The 24,871-nt window shown below is 37.8% G+C and overlaps 1 protein-coding gene across 2 annotated transcripts; it reads right to left on the reverse strand.

Annotated features, from left to right (window-relative positions):
- Positions 1-5,750: 5,750 nt before the first annotated feature.
- On the reverse strand, positions 5,751-24,737 carry slc24a2 (solute carrier family 24 member 2). 2 transcript variants are annotated; one of them, XM_056371981.1, is made up of 10 exons: positions 24,121-24,737; positions 21,758-22,878; positions 13,632-13,667; positions 13,071-13,182; positions 12,767-12,880; positions 11,133-11,212; positions 10,803-10,937; positions 10,308-10,397; positions 9,335-9,501; positions 5,751-9,217 (listed from the first exon to the last, which is right to left on the reverse strand). In XM_056371981.1, the coding sequence occupies exons 2-10, from the start codon at positions 22,676-22,678 to the stop codon at positions 8,968-8,970; spliced, it is 1,905 nt and encodes a 634-aa protein (XP_056227956.1). In that variant the 5' UTR covers positions 22,679-22,878; positions 24,121-24,737; the 3' UTR covers positions 5,751-8,967. The 2 variants fall into 2 exon arrangements, with proteins under 2 accessions (XP_056227956.1, XP_056227957.1); XM_056371982.1 differs by lacking the exon at positions 24,121-24,737 and having other exon boundaries at positions 21,758-23,049.
- Positions 24,738-24,871: the final 134 nt, after the last annotated feature.

Here is a 24,871-nt window from a genome sequence, read left to right on the forward strand (position 1 = left end):
GTCATTGTATGCCTTGCCATATTATGAAGTTTTTAACACCTTTTATACCCAAATTTACTATGATGTTTTCCAAATTTTTATGCCATACTATACTATGACTTTTATTGGCATTTTTATGCCTTTCTGTACTATGTTGCTGCATTCAATGCAATACTATGACAATGTTATGACCTTTTATGCTATAATATACTATGATGTTTTTTTGACGTTTTATGCCATACTATACTATGACCTTTTTTTGCATTTCTATGCCTTTATATACTATGTCGTGTATTCCTTGCCATATTATGATGTTTTTATGACTTTTTATGCCTTAATATACTATGATGTTTTTTTGGACATTTTATGCCATACTATACTATGACATTTTCCAAATTTTCATGCCATACTATACTATGACTTTTATTGAGATTTTTATGCCTTTTTGTACTATGTCGCTGCATTCTTTACCATATTATGATGTTTTTATGACCTTTTATGCCACAATATACTATGATGTTTTTTGATGTTTTATGCCATACTATACTATGACGTTTTTTAACATTTTTATGCCACACTATACTAGACAGTTTTTGGCATTTTTATACCTTTCTATACTACGTTGTTATATTCCTTGCCTTACTATGATGTTTTTTGACGTTTAAAGCCATACTATACTTTGACGTTTTTTTAACATGCCATACTAGAATATGACTTTTATTGGCATTTTTATGCCTTTCTGTACTATGTCGCTGAATTCTTTGCCATACTTTGACAATTTTATGACCTTTTATGCCATAATATACTATGATTTTTTTTTCATGTTTTATGCCATACTACACTATGACCTTTTTTAATATTTTTATGCCACACTATACTATGACAGTTCTTGGCATTTTTATACCTTTTTATACTACGTTGTTATATTCCTTGCCTTACTATGACGTTTTAATGACCTTTTACGCCATTAAATACTATGATGTTTTTTTGACGTTTTATGCCATACTAGAATATGACTTTTATTGGCATTTTCATGCCTTTCTGTACTATGTTGCTGAATTCTTTGCCATACTTTGACAATTTTATGACCTTTTATGCCATAATATAGTATGATGTTTTTTTCAAGTTTTATTCCATACTATACTTTGACGTTTTTTAACATTTTTATGCCATACTAGAATATGACTTTTATTGGCATTTTTATGCCTTTCTGTACTATGTCGTTGTATTCCTTGCCATATTATGATGTTTTTATGACTTTTTATGCCTTAATATACTATGATGTTTTTTGGAGATTTTATGCCATACTAAACTATGACATTTTTTGACATTTTTATGCCCTACTCTACTATGTTGTTTTATTCCTTGCCATATTATGACGTTTTTATGACGTTTTTATGCCTTAATATACTATGATGTTTTTTGGACGTTTTATGCCATACTATACTATGACGTTTTTTGACATTTCTATGCCACACTATACTATGTCGTTGTATTCCTTGACATATGATGTTTTTATGACCTTTTATGCCTTAATATACTATGATGCTTTTTTAACATTTTATGCCATACTATACTATCACGTTTTTTAACATTTTTATGCCATACTAAACTATGACATTTTTTGACATTTTTATACCTTTCTATACTATGGCATTGTATTCCTTACCATATTATCGAGCTTTTAACACCTTTTATACATTAATTTACTATGATGTTTCTCAAATTTTTATTGGCATTTATATGCCTTTCTGTACTATGTTGCTGCATTATTTGACATACTATGACAATTTTATGACCTTTTATCCCATAATATACTATGATGTTTTTTTGACGTTTTATGCCATAATATACTATGATCTTTTTTTTTTTTGTGCATTTTTATGCCTTTATATACTACGTTGTTGTATTCCTTACCACAGTATGACATTTTTTGACATTTTTATGCCATACTAGAATATGACTTTTATTGGCATTTTTATGCCTTTCTGTACTATGTCGTTGTATTCCTTGCCATATTATGATGTTTTTATGACTTTTTATGCCTTAATATACTATGATGTTTTTTGGACATTTTATGCCATACTATAATATGATGTTTTTTGGCATTTTTATGCCATACTAAACTATGACATTTTTTGACATTTTTATGCCCTACTCTACTATGTTGTTTTATTCCTTGCCATATTATGACGTTTTTATGACGTTTTTATGCCTTAATATACTATGATGTTTTTTGGACGTTTTATGCCATACTATACTATGACGTTTTTTGACATTTCTATGCCATACTAAACTATGACATTTTTTAACATTTTTATGCCATACTAAACTATGACATTTTTTGACATTTTTATGCCATACTATACTGCGACATTTGTTGACATTTTTATGCCTTATTATACTATGACGTGTTTTGACATTTTTATGCCTAACTATACTATGACTTTTCACGACTTGTTATAGTATGACCTTTCTATGCCGTATTATATTATGACATTTTTATGCCATACTATACTTTGATGTTTTTCTGACATTTTAATGCCTTAATATAATATTACTATATTATATATATATCATATACTTTTGACGACTTGTTATAGTATGACATTTTTATGTTTTACAAAAATGCTATACTACTATACTATACTATGAAGTTATGTCTTAATATACTATGATGTTTTTTATGATTTAATATAATACAACGATTTTATTTTTTTTTATGCCTTAATATACTATGACGTTTTTTATGCCTTCCTACACTATGATTATATTTTTTCTTAATTTCAATACTATGACATTCTTTTGACTTACTATGCTATGAGTTTTAACGTATGTATACTTTGACAATATATGCATTACTATAGGCTACTATGACATTTATACGCCTTATTATAATATGACTTTTAATCCTAGTTTTATGAAATGTCAAACACAGAGGACACTGTCAGTAAATGGATTTGGAAAAAGAAAACAAAAGAAAAAAAGAAGTAGACAGTCAGCTGGACTGGTCTTCCTGATTAATTAAACATTTAGCTAAAAAGACAAAAGTGTAAGTGTTATTGGCCTATAAATGATCTAATAAATAAGTGATAAATTATTTATTTTTTCAGTAGGGCCTTAGATTACAGTTTGAAATGTGCAGCATAATTACTCAGTGGTTACACTGTAATCTACTAACTGTGCCCTGTAACAGCAATAAAATAGTTACCCAAAATAATAAATATTAACTAGAAAATTCCAGGGAAATTTTGAGTGCCACGGGGGCTACTGCCGGGATGAGTACATGATTTATTTCCAGTGTTCAAAAGTCACCCTGATCATACTCTGGTTTTGAGAAATGTCTTGATATAAAAGACTCTGATATAAAACAATGTCACATCCCTCCATCATGTATTATGTGGGAAATATCTCATATTCTGTGTTGTTTTTTTTTATAAAACAAGAGGCAACATGTCTTCAAACTGGCATTTAAAGGGTTAAAATCCCGAAAACTAATAAACATTTGATAGGTTTGAGCAGAACTGAAGTGGTTTAAGAGATTTATGCAAAAAAAGTATTGATATATGATGATTTTATAGCATTTTCTTTGTGTGTCCTTTTTTGGACGCGAGGAACCCCAGAGGGTACAAAATGTGTTACCAGTGTATAATAGACCTGTAACAATAACTGACATTAGATTTTAAAAATATGCAAAAAAAGACACTTTCTTGCAGAAATCCATACCTTCAGCTGTAACACAGCCAAAATGATCAGCAAATCAAAAAAGAAAAGTGAAGAAAATGTCCAAAAAAGGACAGAGGGACCCCTGAGGGTTAATAAATCCCATGAACCGCTATTTAAATTACCACTATTATGTTTTTTTCTGTGCTAAATTTAACATTACTGGGGAGGAGAGCAACGCGACTAGAAGTGACAGCGAGAGAGGGCTAGTAGCTTCTCCTCTCAGCGGAGACCGTCACAACTTCATTCACTCTTTTAACAAAACAAAAAAAAAAGCAACGAAGGAAGCAGTAAATGGACTTACATATTTAAGACCTAACTAAATGTAATTTAAGACCTAACATGCGGCTAATGTAAAGCTAGCGGAGCTTGGAGAGTTGGTTATCTGGTTGCTAGGCGCACGCACGCACGCACGCACACAGGTCAGGAGCTGCCGTTGCCATGGCAATGTGAAAGTCTGCCCAGAATTTGGCTTCTACATGGCTTCAAACAACTGCAAATTATGAGAAAACCGTTACTTCTTTTCATAAACCGAAAAGACCGTGCCAGACACTGAAGCCAGAAGTTTCTTACAGTCTCTATTTTATTCAGATATTGAGTAAGCTCAGTGCGAAGACAGAGAGATTCTTTTGAAAAAAAAAGACGATTACATTAGGTGTCAATGAGAGTGAGACAGGTATTGCTGCCGGACTCGGCACCCCTGTTTAAATTTTGTGCAGACCCTGCCTGTCAAAGTTACATTTTATGAATCCCAACAACTATGTCTACATTTTCAGAAGAATTATTTGTCTCCTTTTTACGGTTTGGCCGTGAGCTCGAGTTAAAAATAAAAATAAAGGTTATTTTTTACTGCTTCACGCACTCTAGCCAACTGACGCTTTCACTCTAACTTTGAAGAAAAGGTGATTTGCACTCCTCCTTTGAGTGCTCACAGTTTGAAAAGTTTAGATGTTATGTAAAAACAGTTCCTGTCTTTTTGAGAGAGCAGAAGTTTTCCTCCGTTTTATAGTTTGAATCACATTTCTACGTGCAGGTATGAGAGAGCTGGGTGACTCAGAAAAAAGGTGCAATTTTGTAGAAAAAAGGGTTTCTAAAGAAAATTCCAATGCATTTCTAATGCATTATTTATTCCCAGTTTTTTGGGAATAACTTTGGGAAAAATTGGAATTTTAACACCAAAAGTCATGGCACCCCTTGCGGGATCAAGACGCACGTTTTGATGTATATATTACCGGGGTTTTCTCAAAGCTGCGGGACAAGTTACGCGCCGAAATTTGGCGGAAGAATAATAAACCCGAAACAGAATATTAATAGATGCCTCGGAGCTGAGCACCCGTGGCACTAATGACAGAATATATTCTCTGTTTCTTGGATTATGTAATTGGTTGTTGTAATTACTAGATAGTAGAGGACTTCATATTAAGAAAATGGCTGCCACAAACACTTCTAGTGATAGAATGGTTTGTGTGACATTTGTCTCTACCCTCATGCTTGTCAGACATTTACAGTTTTGTGAGTAGGTATCCTGGGCAGAAATGCAGACAGGTGAGTATGTCCTGGAGGTTGTCTTCTGGTGTCCAGTGAATTCCTGTTGCATCACACTGATCATGGCAGAGAGCCACGCATGCTGCTGTAAGAGGCTTGTGTCAAAGTAAAGCAGATCACATCCTGATAGATGATGCTGCAAATCTTATCGCTGTTGTGAGGAAGCCTGAGAGTTAAGGCGAACTGACTTTTTAAGTGGCTCATTACATTTATAATCTTGTATGACCTTTGCAATTAGACTTAGTCTACAAATGCAATATATTCTAGTAATATAATAATACTGCCCTAGCCATTGTAACTGTCAACATAGAGCCTCTATGTGAATCTCAAAGGCTTTCATACAAGCCCTGATCATTTGCAAATATTCTGTAGTATTTCATCACTCTGTTTCTGACCATCATTAAAACACCAGTGGTGAAAATTTGAGTTTCCATTTATTTGATCATATAACACTTTATACACAGTTGAATGATATATGTTTTTACAGTATAATACATGATTCAAGTAGTACATGAATATGGTTTCATACTTGCATAACGTACACAGGAAATACAAAAGCATTTTACCATTTGTCATGGTATTGAAACTGGTTGAGGATTAATAGTTATAGATATTTCTAAATGCATTCATTCATACACACGTTTCTCACATTCGAATGAGCCATCAAAGCAATAAATGATACTGCATAGACGGGCTAAATATTAAGCAGGACTCAAAGATTATACCTTGTGTTGAGGTTTGTAAACTATGTGCTGACTAATATTACATACAGGGGTTTATGTACAGTCTTGCTTTACAGTTTACAAATGTTTTATACACATATAAAACACACATTTTTAATACTTGGGAATATTTGGGATCAATTTTATGGACAATTTCTTTTCAGGATCATTTGGACAAAAAAAATTTTTTTTATGAAAACAGAAAGATAAAAAAGTGGTCAGGTTAACATAGTGACACAAAAGTTTGATTTTTAAAGGTGGTGTAGAACTGATATTTTTTATGAAGGAAGCTCAATCAGATCCAGTGATCTGAAAAGGAAAAATGTCTATACTGAAAAGAAAACACAAATTTAATGCAAAGGTATACCTGAGTAAAACAGAGTGCTCCCATTCTGTGTGCTAACCTTTCCCAGCTTACAGAATACTAAAAAAGATTTCCAGCAGGACATCAGCTTTTACATTCATTTATCTCTTAAGTTGTTGTTGCACTGGAACCATTTAACATTTTAACAATTCCTAACTCCTGCACTAATATAGGGAGAAACAGCAGATTATTCAGAGAGTTGACAGGAGCTTTACTGAGCATTTCTCCAAGACTGATGGAGCACGTTATTAAATGCTGCTGGCAGAATAAATGATCCCCCTCATTTGGTTTCACTTCATGTATTTGACATAGAAAGCAGCCGACAGGGAAAATGATAAATTATTATAAGTATTTACTAACACTTCCTTTAAAACAGTGATGTCAGCCTATAATCGCATAGTATTTTTTCCTCTACCTACACAGGGAAGCTGTTCTCAACATTTCTAACAAATATTTTAGGACTGAATCAGACTATCTAGTCTTTTTGTGATATTCCAGGCATGGTTAAATAAATGTTTCTGGACTGTTGTGTGTTGTAGCTTGTATGAGGGCAGTCAGGCAGTTCAGCATGTAACAGGTGGTGCAACTGATGTATAAAGGATGGACAACGCTGGCACTGATTTTTTGTTGGGTCACGACTATATCTGCTTCACATCACAAGTATGTTTCCTTCCACCTGTTTTTATAGGCAGTTTATAGACTTTGCTGATAAAACACAAAGCAAGAAGAAGAATAAAACAAGCAAACAAATAAACAACAAAAAAAAAAACTAAATGGAAACCCCATTTATAAAAGGTAAAGAAAAACAATCACTTAAATACCCCCAAATCAGAAAGAGAGAAAATGCAAGATTTTTTGAGTCACAGAGACTTCTTTATTGTGGTATTCTTTAATTGTTTAATCTTTTGCAACCTCTTCAATATATATCATTAGATTAGTTGATGGAAACATACACTTTTTTCTGGAACATTTGAATTGAAATATTGTACACTAATTGATAATTTTCTACTACAGCAGGACCCTAATGATGAATATGCTCAGTGTTATTTCACTAGCAGACACAACTGTAACTCTAATAGAAAGGAATTAGAGGACAACAAAGTTTGTGCCAAAATACTCAAATGTCACAAACTGAAACTCTTCAAATGAGTCTGTTCAACAGTGTTTTATTTTAGAATAAAAATATTGGCCTACCTGATGTTTCTCATACCAATCTTAGTCTAAGATTTCCCACTGCATATCAAATAGTGAACAGAAGAAAGTGGTATGTGAACATGGCGATGATGGCCCCACATTAGGCCTTTTTGATCTGATGCAAAGTACAAAATGCCTACAGCAGTGGAAAATCCAAGACAAAAATATTGCTAGTACATGACAGTACATGAGTTCTTTTACGTCAAAACCTTACAGAAGCCTGGTGATACCTGTTGATATTGAACACACCTTTTTAGTAATACATAATTTTAGAAAAAACCAAACGCTAATCTTTAGTCCACCACTTGTTGTCCCGACTGCATCATCTGCTGGGATGCAAATGTGACACTGACCTCTTCACCACTAGGTGCACTTCCATGCACCAAACCCATCCAGTTTATATTATAATCTCTCTCTCTCTCTAGAGTGGTGCATGTAAAGGCAGACAGAAAAAGACAGAACAGAAAAAGTCACACTCACAAGCTTATAATATGAAAATATAATTGGGATACACTGATATAAGCAGAAATACTGAGCATGATAAAACCTTAGCCAGTTTAATCTTGGTCCATGCTATCTGTCCATACTCTATTGTAACTATTTAGCATTTAATGTCCTCTATTATAGATATTCATGAATTGGAATTAAAGTAACAATTTCTGCCAAATATGTCCTGAAATGCAATGCACTGTATTTGAAAACACACTCGAATCATTAACACTGAGTATTTCTCTTTTGATGTCATTGCAAAGCCATGCAGTTGTTGGAGCGGACATTGTTAAAGGTTTATTAAGCAGCTTTCACACTTATTTGTTTCCCAGGTTTCCCCTCCCTGTGACATACATCTCTCCAGAGCTCCAAAAAAAAAAAAAAAGTCTCTTTGAACCTCCAAATTCAGTTCATATGCTTAACATGGCTGCTTGCAAGAGTAGTAGAGGTACTTCTTATACTGCAGCACAATCCTTAAGTTGAAAAAAAAAAATAAATGATGCTCTTCAATTAACATTTCCATCCTGGGTGGCGTTCAATTCACATGACCATCAGTTGCTTTCAGCTGGTTTTAACCAATAGCTGCTACTGAACGTAGCCACATGGTACAAAGTGAGAGGAGTCCCTCCTATTGGGTGGCATAAGTCCATTAATGACGGACTGGCTTGTCTGCCACTGCTGGAAGGCTCCAGTGCACCAGTCTGCACCTGTAACAACCTGTGTATATTTGTGTGTTTGCTTCATTTGTGTGTGCAGCTTGACACTGAGTGTGTGGATGTATGTGTCTGTGTGTCTGTGTGTCTGCAGTCTTCTACTGTGTGCATGTGTGAGACAGATAAGAGTGTGTGTCTGTGTGTGCATGTTTTTTCAATCCTATAGTAAATCATTATGCGCATGAGCACATTCATGTTTCATTTGAGCTTTCTGAGAATCAGTAGGAGCCGCTCTCTCTCAGACGGTGACAGGGCAACTGATGACTTTGTCCTCCAGCATGACACTGACAATGAGGAACACGAAGTAGAGCAAGAACATGAGAAGGCCCAGGATCTTGCTCATTCTCCACTTGCAAGCCGCAATGGAGATGATGACGAAGAGGAGCATGAGGAAGAGGAGGACGATGGCGCAGAACAAGCCATTGCTGCTCACCTCGACCGGCTTGAAGTCATTGATGATGTTGAAGAGGAGCCAGGGGAATGGCAGACTGGAGGGAGCAGAGAGCACAGCAGAGAAGAGTCATATAGGTTTTCTCTTTGCTGGATTTTGAGGGTTAACACACAGCTATTAGGAATAATGTTTCCTTGTTGTTTGCTGGACTCACCCCACAGTGATATCAAAGATGTTGGAGCCCACAGAGCTGGACACGGCCATGTCACCAAGGCCTTTTCGTGCTACAATCACACTGGTGATGAGGTCAGGGATTGAAGTGCCAGCTGCTAATATGGTCAGACCCATGATCTCCTCTGTGATCCAGAAAGTTTCTCCAACCTGAAAGGAGGAATATGTGTTTTCATGTTGCAGCCACACAAACTTCATAAAGGCAGAAAAACCACCTTCTTACACGGCGCTCAGAACAATCTCGTTGTCTTGTTGCTGCTTTTGCTTCAGATTTGTTTTGATATATCCACCACTTTACAGTCATGGGTTGAAAGGTACAAACACCAACCATCACCGCTCAGTGTGGTCAGGTGTGGTGTGTTCTACTTGTGACCACACTTGACCACTGTGATGAGTGCTCTGACGTAGCATAGTAGTATAGTACCTCTCTGTATCACAGCTGCACACTCTAGGGGGAAGGCACAGTCACCACTAGTTGGTGGCACAAGCAGCATTATTAGACTTAGAGTAGTTACTCTTCAGTGGTGCAGTTTTCATTTGATAGAGTCGCTGAGTGCACATAACAGTCATCCTGTGAATCATTTTGTGACAAGACTTTAAATATTTCCAGAAAAAAAGCAGGTGCATTACTCTGTGACCTTGCACATGCAGTTTGACCTCCTGCTGCAGGCCTGTCTTTGCATTTGCACTGTTAAAATAGAACATTACAGGTTGATCTGGCGGTGGATCAAGGCAGATTAGTCGGGATTAGCTTCCATGGTCACACATTCAACACCCTGATTGCTGCACTCTGATAAGAATAGAATAAAATAGAACAGAATAGAGAGCAGAGTATGTGCGTGTGAAAATGACAATGACGGAGATGTAAAGAAATATGACTTTGAAGGACAGATTTCACAGGCATCTTTGGAATTGTGTTTCATGAGTGTGCGTGAATGCGTGTGTGTGTTTTGTACCTGGTGAGCCCACCACACCATCAGGTAAGAGAAGAAAGCAATCCAACAAATGGCACCAATGAAAGTGATGGGGAAGAACCTTTTTGCAGTCTAGAATGAATAAAAAAAAAAAAAAACTCACTCAATAAAGCAATAAAACAATCTCTGGCCTCGGCCATAAATATTGTTTACATATACAGTTATTCAAAACACTGATTAAGGAGGTTGTGCAGTAAAGAAACTAATTAAGAGAAATGTTGAATCTAAGTTTTCTCATTTGTTAACATCAGTAATGATTGTGAAAACAGCAGTAAAACAGACCTTTTTTTTTTTTACATGTTGAGAAACACACACTTCTCTATTAATGTGAATATATAATATCGTAAATTTATGGTGAAGCAGTGATCCATGAGCACTTTGTAAACGCACAGCATTTTTAAGTTTCACTGTCTGGCGATGTGTTATTTTGTGTGTGTGCACACGTGTGTGTGTGTGTGTGTGTGTGTGTGTTGGCACCTCTCTCCTGACGTCCGGTAGTGTGAGCCAAAGTGGAAAGACTATGGGCAGGATGAGGAGGTAGGTGAGCCTCTTCCTGGTGGTGTCGGGCCAGGCCAAGCTCAGAGGCTGGTCTTCATCCTCCTCTTCATCACCCTGAGGAAGAGTTGATAAATTATACTGAACATATACATATAAATATATAGACTTTTTTTTTCATTGTAAAATGAAGTCAAGTGGTATGTTTGTTTATAGTGTTTTTGTGTTCTTTGTTGAGGATCTATGAAAATAGATGGTTTCAAAAAGCCTTGAATGTGAACTTGGAAGAACAAAGAAAGACAAAAGCCATACCTCGTCTCCTCCTATGACACCGTTCATGGGTGGCGTGACTTCCACTGCAACATTCGAACTGTTGGGGATGTTTTTATCAGCTTGAGGAAAGAAAAAGAGGTGAGAAAAGGAAAATGGGTATAAGGTAGTCTTTTATAATAGTGTTAAATTTGAAATAAAACTGGTGGTCTAACAACAATGAAAGTAAAAATGAAACTCAGTGAGATTTGCATTTCTTGAAGGCTGTGTAATATCATATGGAAGATCTTTAATGCCTCTTAAGAAAACTGATTAAATGACAGTTCAATTGCCAAATCAGTCAGTCAGTTGATAAATCAATTGACAAATGTCAGATATAACTCAGAAAACTCAAGAGAATTGGATGCATGTAAAAAAAAGGAAGATACATTTACCGATAAAATGAATAAATAAAAATGTGTATTTGATGATAAAATAATATCTTGTATCTGACTTCACAGAAACACCCCCTTTAGCAATCAGCTCTCTTCTGATTGTAAACTACCAAATGGTCTCATACTTCATTAAAGATATCACAAATGTGTAGTTATGTGATCATGACATATATAATGAGATAAAAGTGGAAGGATTTAAGTAATAACTTCAGCCAACATTCACTACTTTTCACACTATAACATCTGGAGAATAGCCAACCGCCGTGTAGACATTTTAAAATAATCAGGACAACTGCAGTGGCCATTGCTCTAAGACTGCAAGGGAAGCTCAGCTTCCCCTAAAATGTCAACAAAATAAGTGGTCAAATATGTGCTGTTGTGTGTACATTTCATTGACTAAATATGCGCTAGATCACGTTCATCTTTTGTTCAGATTCAGCTACTTATCACAGGTAACCGACACGACTTCTTCTCATTCATCCCCGCAGCGCCACAGACCTTTACACAGTGTAGACGCTGAGCGTCTCCTGACTTCAATGGGGAAGCAGAGAGTGGGTTGTTCCACTGCAGCGAAACTAGACGGTCATTGGATAAATGCTGGGCTTTGTCCCGCCCATCGGACGCTCAGCGTCTCTGGGGGTCTATGGGACAGTGGGCTGGCCCGGACGCTCGGCTTCTGCATGATGGTTGGATGATCTGTCTGATGCTGAGTCCCTTTTTGATTGACAGCGAAATGAGCGAATCAGCGATCTTGAAGTATAAGCAGCCACCGGAGCAGTTTTCAAGTTTTTCATTCCGTTGTTCGGAGTTGATCTGGAGACATTACTGATCCTCAGCGACTTTGTCTTTGTTAAAAACGACTAGCGTTATGTTTGGCGACTCTCTTCTGTCACTCTGCGAATTTACATTTAAATAAACGGACACATTTTATGATGTAGGCCAAAAAATGAGCTTCCCCTCCTTATAAGACCAGCAGCCGCCACTGGACAACTGTAACATTAAAGGTGTAACTCTACCTTTGTTTTACAATTCTACATTGAATTAACTTGCCTATTGTCCATTTATTCATTTGTGATAAACACACTGTTGATTCATCTGTGCACTGTTTCAACCATTCACCTATCAATAGCCACAGTTCTTAAAGTGATTAACGATTTGCTAATTGATTTGTAACTTGATTTATCAGATTTTTGAGTGACATAAATGGGCTCCTATATGATACAATTCATCACTGTTACTCACCTATACCGTTGGCAGCATTGGCAGCATTGGCAGCATTGGCAGCATTGGCAGCATCTTCTTTACACTTCTGCTTGGCCATTTTGTGAAGGATCGACGCCTTCTCTTTGAAACGTCCTAAAACAGACACATACAGACATGTAATTCCCATGCTGTTATACAGGTTAATTATATGTAAAGGAATATAATGATTACATAATTCATACTTCATGCTTGTTTTGCAAAATTTAAAATGATATCTTGTTTTTGAGATCTTGTTGCATTTGAGTGTATTTGTGTGTTTCCTGCGTGTTTTTCATACCGATACCTTCATCACTCAGGGGGTCCAGTGTATGGATCATGAGCTGGAAGATGCTGTTTCTCATGAGTGAGTTGTGTAGAGAAGCACAGCTGCCTTCTCTCTGCAGCCTGGGTTTTGCCTGTAAAAATGCAAACACATAATCTTCGCATTATTCATCAATTTCATTCATTTATGAAACTCCGACAAGAAAAACAACCCAATGAGCAGCTGCTCAAATTCAAACTGTCACATCTCTGTTTAATCGCAGTTTAAATCTCTGTGGTACATGCAGTACAACACCTTTTCTATCTCATGCATTCGGTATAATGTAAATATAGCCAGACACATAAAATGCTCTCTTACATAAATGACCAGTACCAGACACTGCATAATGACAACAATACTGACAACAGACCGCCAAAATCTTACAGTTTTCTGGTACTGAGTCATTGATTTTTTTTTTAAATTAATAATTATTAATTACATATTCTTAGGAAACCCATTCTTCACCTCTCTCACTCTCTCTCTCTCTCTCTCACACACACACACACACACACACACACACACACACATACAAAACAAACTTACCATCAGCTTGTTCTCATCATCTCCTGGAGCATTTACCTTCAAGGAAAAACACAGAGAAAGAAAACATAATATATATACAGTATAGGTTTCTTACATTACTGTATAAACGCAGGGCGTGGATACAGTAACACAAACGTGTGTGCTATATGCAATCCAACACATTAGGGCCTGCAATAACTGCAGCTATTTTTTATAATGTTCTCTCTTTGTGTCATTTGACACGTTTATTCGACACCAGTTTTTGAGTGTTGCTGTTGGATTGGATTGCATCACTACATTGGCAGGGGTGGGATGGGATAAGTGAATTAATAAAGTTATGCAGCTACAATGCAGCTCAGTAAACTCCTACAGACCCAGAGGGCCTCAGAGCAGATCTGAAATGAAAACGTAAAATCACTTAGTGAAAACTTTAAACCAGGAGGAGAGAACAGGTAGAGTCTGAGTTAGATATGACATACAACACAGGCTTACAGGCATTTTTTATGTTTTCATATCTTTTTTTTTTTTTTTTAGACCAAGTATATTTTAACATATCAGTATGTTGACAGCACAATTGGTAAGGACAGGTATGAAAGATGACATGAGCCTTGTTCAACCCACAATATGACAATAAAAAGTGTAGAAAAACATCTCTATCAATTTTTTGTCTTTTTAACAAAAAAGATAAATTTATTTTAGTGCCAAAGGATCCGCTGGAGAAGAAAGGCACACACATTCCTCCACCTCACAGTTGGAGGGAGCAAACCAGAGCCAGAGGTTTATGGGTCCTGTTCCAACATGAAAACTAGGATCCTACACACAGAAGAGGACTCACACTAATCTCAACCCCAGCCATTTCTTCAGAGGACATATACAGCACAGTGGTGTCACCACATAGAGAAACACATACAAACACGCACAGTCCACCGCCTGAAACAGACAGAGACTGTGGTGTGGGTTTGTGAAAAATACAGAAGTGGTGATGTCAGCAGGGGGGGGGTGGTTTAGTGTGGGAGTCAGGGATTTGTAGATGTTCAAGAAAACAGATGGGAATAAAGTTTCATGGGTAGATATTGGGTAAATATTGTGTCTTTTTCCTTAAACAGGCCTAAATGTAACACAGAGTAATGTTATTTTATTTGTGTTTGCATAGAGAAGACCAAAGACCAAAATTATCGAATTGAGTGAGGAGGTTTGGACAAATGATCACGTTATGGGAGTTTTTTTTACCTCCGCCAAAGAGGTTACGTTTTTACCCATTTGTTTATTCATCAGCAGGATTACGCAACAAGTACTGAACTGATTCGCACTAAACTTGATGGAGGGATGGGGCCTGGAGCAGATCTGGATCATTTACTATGAATTTGAATTTTCTTTCTCTGAAGTCTGGTTTATGTTGTTTGACATTGGCCTTTGTGGAGGTCTGCGCTCTCTGAGTGCCCTTCTAGTTATGTAAATGTTTATGTATATATATATATATATATATATATATATATATGTGTGTGTGTGTGTGTGTGTGTGTGTGTTGAGTGTATGGAGAACTTTGCTCCAAACAAGAGAGAAAGACCCACAGCACTGGTTAAAGGTAGCAGATTATAGTATATGCAAATTAGAAATGAGAAAAGTTTGAAACTTCATGTGAATTTTAAAATGACTGACCAGTATTTTAATAAACAAACTTGAGGTATTTACTAAATAAAGTTAAAATGATTGTTAGGTAAGTTCAGAAATATTAAATGATGAAGGAGCTTGAAGCACATATAGCGTAACTACATCTGACATTGTTGCTGTATCAGATCATTTGAATTCATATTTCATAACAAATTCTCATAAACTGGTGGACCGTTCAGTCACCTTTTATTTAATTAACTTTCAATACTGTATATAATCTAAAACTGAAGGTCTTTACATGAAAGGTGACATAATTTTAAACCTTAGTACTGAGCTGCATTAGCACTATTTTGTCTGCTTGCTTGCGTGCCTTGTCTTTTTCCTTAAATAGGCCTAAACGTAATACAGAGATAGCTTACACAAAGAATTGTAGCACTCAGCTGAGCTAACTCTTCCTTCTCCTTTTGTACACTTCCTAATTCATATTATAGATATATCCGACAAACTCAGTGGGGAAACTTGAAAAGCAAACACAGACAGCCACAAACACCAGGGAGAGAGGTGGAGGGTTTTGTTGTTGACACGTTTTCATGATGGAGGCCTCAGAGTTTGAGCAGATAATCCCTTTAGCGTGCAACTGACAAGACACCTGCTGCTGTTATGGCAGCTGAAGCCACGCTAAAGCCAGGGGTTTCTTTTTGTTTTCAACGGGCTGTCATTCCTATTGACTTGTTACATGTTTGTTCAGTCCAGATTTGTTTGAGGAGGTGTTTATAGCTTCAGCTGCATGAAGATCCTCTGGCTGCAGACTAGGTGATGTTCGTGGATCTAGCTCTAAGTTTATATTAGACTCTACTTAGACTCATCAAACAGAAATGTCTGACCAATGATCTTTTCTCTGGAGTTGTACAGTTTTATACACAATATGTTATAATTTTTAAGAAGAAAAATAATATGTTAAAGATGTAAAGGAGGAAAAAGGAGCAGTGGACACCTGTCTATACTGGCCATGTGATTGCTGAGCAGCGCAGCTCCTGCCCTAATAGCTGAAGCCAGCTTGGCATTAGTTCATGTCGTCTAGTGCTCACATGGCTCCTGAGAGCTGCTCGGTTATAAAAGACATGTAGAATCTGCTGGAACTGAAACCGGCTTTTAACAATTGGCCTTTGTGTGAAAACCCAGTTTAGGTGATTTTCATGCATCACCTTCCACAGTCTGAGAAACACCTTTCAACCATCCTCCAAAACCTTTTGTTTGTCATTACAGCAGGTGGCAGAAACAGATTCAAAACTACATCTAATTAATGTGTAACTGCTGAAGTAGTAGAAATAAGACAAATGTTAGAGAATAAGATAATCCAGAGTGACATTTACTCTTACACAACAAGAAATAACATTATTTTAAGTTACACTTTTAGAGCAATTTACAGCAATTTCTATTTTGATAGATACAATAACATCTACAGATTGGATAATCTACAGTATAGATATATGACCTAAAAGACGAATGTGTTTACAAAGTCCGTCTATTATGAAGCCACGTGATGTCTCTTATTATTTTCTGAGTTCAAAGTGTAATGCATTTACCAGGTTTTATAGCGAATTAATACACTTGGCTCCACTTTGGCTAATGATGTACATCTATTTCACTGACTGATAATGTAAGACAGTTTAAAAAGATGTTGCCCTCTTGTATATGTGTAAATCTATACATATTTAATATTGTCATATTGAGTGTTCAGGAGTTCCTCTATGTCACAGTAGCGTACCTACCAGACATCTCCATGTTTAACAACTGTTGATTAGAAAACATAATTTTTTAATTTTGGGCTAAAGATGGATGACATTCATACAAAATATAATTAACAATATTTCAGCATCAAAATCTACCTTGGGGAGTAAAACGAGTCATCAAAATCAGCTCATGACTCATTCATGTTATAACAGTGAGTTGTTCGAGATTTGAAGATGATCTGCTTAGAGAAAGAAGAAAGCTTCACTAAACGATTTCTGCTCTTTGGGCTGAGCTGCTGTTCCAGTTCAGTTGTCTCATCCCTGGTCCAGACGAGAAGCCAAAGACACTGGACGAATGCCAGGATGTACAGTGGTGACCTGGAGCCAGTAGATCTACACCAAACTTTCCCTTCATCACTCTTATCATCATCGCTGTCATCAGTGAGGCACAATCAGTTCACCATTACAAAAATTCAAACATCCGCGTTTACTTTCCCTCCCCTTTGTTCTCTCTCTCTCTCTCTCTCTCTCTCTCTCTCTCTCTCTCTCTTTCTCTCTCTCTCTCTCCTGTGTCCACCTGACTGTCCGAGCTGGTGGACTAAGCCAGGATTAATCAGCAGAGATCATCACTTTTAGACTGGTAATTTTCAAGTCCCTGTGTGAAGCAACTTTCACAGGTCACCATGCTGTCAAACATTTGTCTTTCACAATCATCACACTCATCTGTCTGTAAACAGTTGCTCATTATAATTCAAAGTTCCCTTGCAGTCAGTAAGGATTCATCAACAATTATCAACATCAACAATTCTGGTGATTAAAGGACAAAATTTAAAGTTGAGGGTAAAACAAAAAAAAACTGCTTCCTTCACAGATTGCCACTGTTGCAAAATCAAGAAGTCGACAAACAGCTGCAAGTGTAAAATCAGTGAGTTAAGCTTTGTGCTGACCCCAGAACAGAACTGTAGGCCACCATAGAAAGAAAAGAATCAGATGTTTTTTTCATTTCAGCTGCATTTTGTTGGATAAATAAAAGTCAACATATATTTGCACTCTGGATCATGACTATTAAAAATCCTCAGAATTATTATTAGTAAACAAATAAGCTGAATTTTCTATACAGATATACTAATGCAGAGACTTCTTCTGTTTGATTCCACTACTACTCTGCTTGCATTGTGATCCTTTCTTCACAGGAACTTATGATTGCAAGAAGAATTTGACCATTTTGTTAGCGCTCTGCAGAGGAGCAGAATGACAGTATGCTGGGCTGCATGTTTGCTGTCGTCAATGCAGGTAAGCAGTTGATAAGGGGATCAGAGAGGATTGGCGTCTTTAGGGCCATCAGCAAACAAATCAGCAGATCATCTCTCCCCCTCCCCTAAACAGACACAGTGTGAAACATATATAGGCTACTAAGCAAAACTGCCTGAAACAGCCGAAATTATGCACAAAACTAAAAACCACACCACACTATGAGAATGGCTGCAGGCTGACAAAAGAATATTCAGTCTTTTCTCTCAGTGATCTGCTGATTCCTGCTCCCCCAAGGAGCATCAGACTATTATTAGCGGCGCTAATGGGATAGGAGAGTATTAACCCGGGGGATTATTTAGCAGCTATAGACACATGAGGGCAAGGTAGTTGGACATCAAGTGCCGGACGACAGAAAGAGAGAAAAGCTGTTCTTGGGTTGAGGTGAGGCAGCCTGAAGAACAGCTGATTCCCAGAAGGGCACAAGTGTCAAACAGAGCTTCTGTAACAACACTGATACTAATAGAGGGTGATCAGTGCACAAATGTATTCAGCTCTCAGGTTTAGGAGAAATACAAAGAATATGGCATTTACAAATCAAATATCTGATGATACACTTGGAGCCTCGGAAAAATAAATCTTATTGTTATTGTCTGTAACTGACTCTTAAATACAGGCTTCATCTGCATGAAGAAAATAAAAGAAACTGGAAAGTACTGAATCAGCTGTTACCAATCTACAGTTAGCAAAAAAAATGGAGAAGAGAAGGGAGACACAGGCAAGACTAGATTAATTTTTATATATATAAGAAGATTAATTTTTATATATAAGTAACTGTAATGCAGAAGCAAATAACTCATAGCTGTTTAAACTTCTAAATAAAAGTAAGTCATGCTTCTGGAGAAGCATTTTTTTCTTGCTTACCTAAGCAGTTAAAGGGAAAAGCTTTAAAGCAGATATGACCATATTTGAGGCTGATGATCATGAGCTCATCAATTGCCTAAAACATCTACTGGCTTGAAATATGTATATATATATATATGACCATGTATATGTATATGACCATGGAAATAGTTGCATCATTCTACGAAGTGTTTTCAGCCACTATTGTATCTTAAGAGTTTGTTTGATTTACATTTTTAGAGGAAGACCTCAATTTATAGGCCTATAATGATAAAAATGTGAATAATCTGTAATTAATATTCCTGGGAAAAAACAAAAGCAGCACTGCACTGTATACGCCCCTGAAGAACTGGTGATGGGTGATGCTGGTCTAAGCTACGGGCAAGCTGCTCTAAGATCAGCCTACAGTAGTTTTAGCATTTGTCACCTGGGCGCCGTATGAGATTACAACATCAGAGAGCAACAGATCTGACTCCAACTGCACACACAGACAGAACATACAACAGACGGAGAGACAAACGTGAAAAACCAATAACAATAATAAGCTTATTTGTGTGTATGTGTGTTGAACCTTTTGCATCACATCATCAGCTCTCAGCTCAATTTAGAAATCCAGCATCAAGCTAATCTCAAAATTATACTTTCCCATCATCTTCTTCCGGTGAAGTGATTGGCTTCGTGATTGTGAAGTGACCGGTATTGTAAGTGTGTTACCACTGGGTCAAAATCCTGTCATTATGAGTCACACTGTGAAGTATAAACAGTAACATTACACTTCCAGAGTGAAAAAATGAAGGTTGTTTTTAATTCTCAAAAGTCAAAATAGTTTCATATGTCTCACGCTTTCCGAAACCCAGAGGTTTATATAATCTGTGTGTAATCCGTGTTAGGACGAATAACCACAGATGTTCTGAAATGATCTTTAGTGTGACTGAGTTGAAAAAGAGGACAAACAACACTCAGCGCTACAGGCTTTCCCTCCAGAGTCAGAAGACCCTGCCCACTTTACCCAGTGTCATAGCCAATACGAGGGGAGCTGTAGGAGGGAGCGTGCTGATGGGGTTGGAGAGATGCTACATGGATTTTCTTTTTGACTAATTTCACAATGCCTTTGCTTCTTTCTTTGCTTTTAGTTTTCCACTGATTTTATCACACAGGATGTCATCTCAGACATCCATCTGAAATTCATCCATCTACACTATATGTAGGTTTCAGGATTACCAACACAACATCAGAATTCACCATGGCAAGAGAACAATTACAGTGTCTAAATAATAATGTAATTCATATATATATATATCTAACCAGTGTTATTGTAACGTGGAAAACTGACTGATTTGCTCCCAGCATGGGATTAAACAAAACTGTAAAAAAGAAAAGCACTAATATTATCTTTGAGGATCTCAGAATAGGAAGATGAGTGCTAGGTTTGTGACAAATAATTAAATAATTATCATGTTGGACGAATAAATGGGTAACTGAATTTTGATTCAAAGTTGGATGTAATAGTAATTTTACATTTGTGTACTTTGAACTGAAAACATATTTGTCCTCCAATAGCGCTGACACAGCTCTTTGGAAAATGACCAGTGATCTCTAAAGATACATGTGATACATGTGACCATGTATAAACACGTGCGTTGTGTTAATTTAGATACTATAATGGGTAATAAACATATCAAAAGTATTCACAAACAAATTGTCTTTGTATTTGAATTAATTTGAAATGGGGCTTTTTACTAACCAGCTCCGTTACATCAGTCCTATTCTGAGAGCCTTTCCGGACTCTGGTCTGGACTCGGTTCCTAAACTTAGTGACTGAAGATGAAGCCTGTTCCTCGACTTAGTCAGCATGACGACACTGCAGTCTGGCTCTGCATCTGGCACTGTGTGAGCTGCACAGATGGCAGGTTAAGACAAATCTTTATATCCTTCCAGAGGGGAATTCAAGAGGACTTGGCTGCCTGACAGAGTGCTGTCTGTTCAGCAACCTCTGTTTTAACACCTTCTGTGCCTCAATATAACACCCTTGCAGATTCCCAGAACAGGAGCACTACTATACTCAGGATCAGTAGTCATGAGCCTTTTTTTTATCTGTGATCCTATTCACTGTAAAAACCAAATGCTTTTTCTCAGATCAATTATCACGAGATGCCCAGATTTCAGCCAAGAAACTCAGACAGTTTCATTCCGAGAAATACTTATCACCTCATCCACATCAGAAACCCATGTTAATAACGTTCTCTTAAAGAAAGAAAGGGAACTGCGTCTTTCATACTTTGATCTTAGTTGGATGCTTTCAACTTTTAAGACCTTTTCACTTCATTATCCCTGCTCTCCGACATGTACCTTTAAGACTTAGAAAGCTCTTGATGGTTGTTTCTGATGGGGATGCTCTTTCAGTGGTTGGAGGGGTCAGTCGGTGAAAGAGAGCATTGGGGTAAATGTATGGATGGATGAATGTAAGCTTCAGCTGTTCACACCCAAGATGGGGTGAAAGATGACTGCTGTTCAGCAGAAAGTGGCAGCAGTAGGATGGGTACTTCAAAAGAATAGGGGTTAAGGGAAGATGGATGGATGGATGGATAGATGGATGGATGGATGGATGGATGGATGGATGGATGGATGGATGGATGAAATTGGGCTCACCTTTGGTGCTGTCTCCAGCTCGTCCACCTGGTTGCTGCCCAGCGTGCTCTTGATGAGAAGTTCTACTTTGGCATTGAACTTCATGAATGTCACATAGCAGGTGTAGCACATCAGCAGGCTGATACTTTCCCCCACTGTGATTTGATTATCCAGAAAGAAGTAGATGAGCATGAGCAAGCCAATGATATAGAACGAGACGTCTCTGAACAGAGGCCACCAGGTGAGGTTCAACACCTCTTTGGAGAACAGGGCGCACATCCCAATCACAAACAGGATGTTGAATACTGCTGAGCCTACGATGGTACCAATACCGACATTACTGTGGGAGACGAAGACTCCTATGACAGAGGTGAAGAGCTCTGGGGCTGAGCCTCCTGCTGCCATGAAGGTGGCTCCTGCTACATCATCAGAGATCTCCAGCTTCTCTGTGATGACAGTGAGCGCTGGGACAAAGAATTCATCGCAGACGATGGCTAAGGCTATGAACATGTACAACATGCCAAACATATGAAATACCACAAAGCCCTGACGTCTCTCCTCCACACTGAAGTAGTCCGTTGGGTAGTCCCCGTGATTCAACTCTTCATCAGATGATCGCATGGCCACCGGTGTGTCCTTTGTCACAGCTGAGAGGTTGTGGTACTGCAGAAGAGTTCTTTGGGGCACTGCTGCCTCTGCTGAGCCCTCGATGGCCGATTCCAGCTCGGTGGCCATCGTTGTGGCCAGCGACAAGGCACTCCATGAACAGACAGTGGAGACCACCACCAGGCTGATGATGAAGCCCATAATCCGTCCAGGCCGCAGCTTTCTCTTGAAGCCCTGGTAGTGATACCTGGTGCAGCGGTTGTGAGGGCCCAGAGGAGGAGCAGAGCTGGAGGGAGCCATCATGTCTCGACTTCTTATGGGTAGCATGAAATCCATGGTGGTTGGCGCAGAGTGGAAAAGTCTGGAATCCCCCCCAAAGCTGGGTTGGTGGTGCTGGTGGCGATGAGGGCGGGGGTTTGAGAGGCCGCGGCGGTTCACCGATTTGTTTGCATGTTGCTCCCCGGTCTAAACACAATGGAAGCCCTGCAGTCTGATTCCTGGATCTAGCCCATTCAAAGGCTTCCTCATATTACTCACTAGATGACAGAGAAAAAAGTAATACAAGTTTTAATGGATGCATAATATTAGAGGAGAATACATAAGTACACAAGTAAGATTCTTATGCGAGTGTGTTGCTTCTTTTTAACTTTTTTCACTCTCAATATCCATCCACTTACTATATACTTGTCTTGTTAGCAGTAGTAGACAGAAACCAAGTACATTTACTCAACTTAAGTACACATTTAAGACACTTTTATTTAAATATTTTCATTTTCTGCTACTGTGTACCTCTACACTGCTACATCTCAGGTGAAAATATTTAACTTTTTACACCACATTTATCTAACTACTGCTGCTAGCTGCCTCACAGATGAAGATTTGGTGAACTGTTATTGATAGACAGCATATACAGTTTTTCAAATAAACTCCTTCTCAACTTGCCACAACATTGTTGCTTACATGTTCATGCATCAGTGATACTAACCCAGTGATATATTGTCTATATTATTGAAAGAGAGCTGACATTAGGTTCAAGGTTCAGATGAATAATAATTGCTGGGCAGGATATTCTATATAAACAGACCAAGCTGATGATAGATCAGTGTTGTATCTGTACATACAGTCAGTGTTTATGTGATAATGCTACAACTCATGCTTACAAAAGAATCACATTTTAAAGTTTTGTGTGTTTTTTTTTTTAAATCTGAAATCCATGACTCTGGAATTACAGTATGTACTAACTAAATTGCTAATAGTAGTTGATAGTAGCAGTATTAATAGCATCAATTCTGCTTAAGTGCTGTGGCCTCTTTGACATTGTGCTGAGAACCTGCAGTGAGAGTTCTCCTTTAAGTGAAGCTTGGACATTAGTGAAAGCTCATTAGGAAGCAATTTAATCCCTGAGAAGATATACTTAGATTAGCCTCAGGCCCTGCACACCGATGCCACTGCACAAAGTCAAAAAGTTGAAACCAAAAAATGAACTGAACAACAATTTAGAACTTAATTTTCACATCAGCTACTCAATCATGACACATCCACACAGGAACAATCTGCAATGTGGAAACCTACTCTTATAAGTCCTAAACGCTGAACAGTCCTAAACTGCTATCAAACACCAATGTCAGTATTGTAAAACATTTATTGTAGGATTCAGATCCAGCTGTGCTGTAACAGCAGCTCTTCAAGAAACACCCTGAACTCTATGTGGACATTGGAGCAAAGACAAACTACACCTACATACAAAAAGCACACAAACATCATTTTTGTTCTCATACCACTCTCAGATATTTTCCATTCAGCCGGAAGGACTCCAGCAGGTAGGCACGTCCAGAGTCTCTGAGTGAATATTCCAGTAAATTGAATCCCAAAGGACGAAAGATGCAGAGGGCTCAGTGTTCAGTCTGAAGGTCCCAACAGTAAATCCTCAGTGAGATTTTCCTCCCACAGCAGAGGTGGAGCTCAAAGACATCAGCTCCAGAGCTGAGGACCTCCCTCCCTTCGTGTGTTCCTCCCCCCTTTGACACTGCCTCCCTCCTGTTACCTTTCTCCACCTTCCTTGTCCTCTCTCTCTCTCCATGTCACTGCCCAAGAATGAGGATCAGTGCTGTCTGTCATTGCCTCCCCTCCAGCTCCCGTTCCCACCTTCCCCTAGTGTCATGCATCATTTCTTTCTGTTGGGTTTTACACAAGCTTACAGCTTGACGGGGCTGACGCCTAAGTGCCATCAGATCATAGTGCTGTGCATAAAGCCTTTGAAAACTATCCCAATTGCTCTGTGCAAATGAACAGGAGCAAAGTTCAGAGGAGTTGCTGCATGATATCTGTATGTATTAGAGTTGTATAACTTAAACTTAACTTAAACTTACTTACTTAGGTTAAATGAGGATGTCAAATAGAGAGGAAGAGGCAGAAGAGATATTTTTAAATGAAACTTTACTCTAGCACATCTTCATTCTGGCATATTATTTAGATAACAGTTATTGATACCTTTGCAGAGATTTTTATATTTATATTCCTGGTTATTAT

This window comes from Seriola aureovittata, chromosome 3 (assembly GCF_021018895.1).
Source record: "Seriola aureovittata isolate HTS-2021-v1 ecotype China chromosome 3, ASM2101889v1, whole genome shotgun sequence".
NCBI classification, from domain to species: Eukaryota; Metazoa; Chordata; class Actinopteri; order Carangiformes; family Carangidae; genus Seriola; species Seriola aureovittata.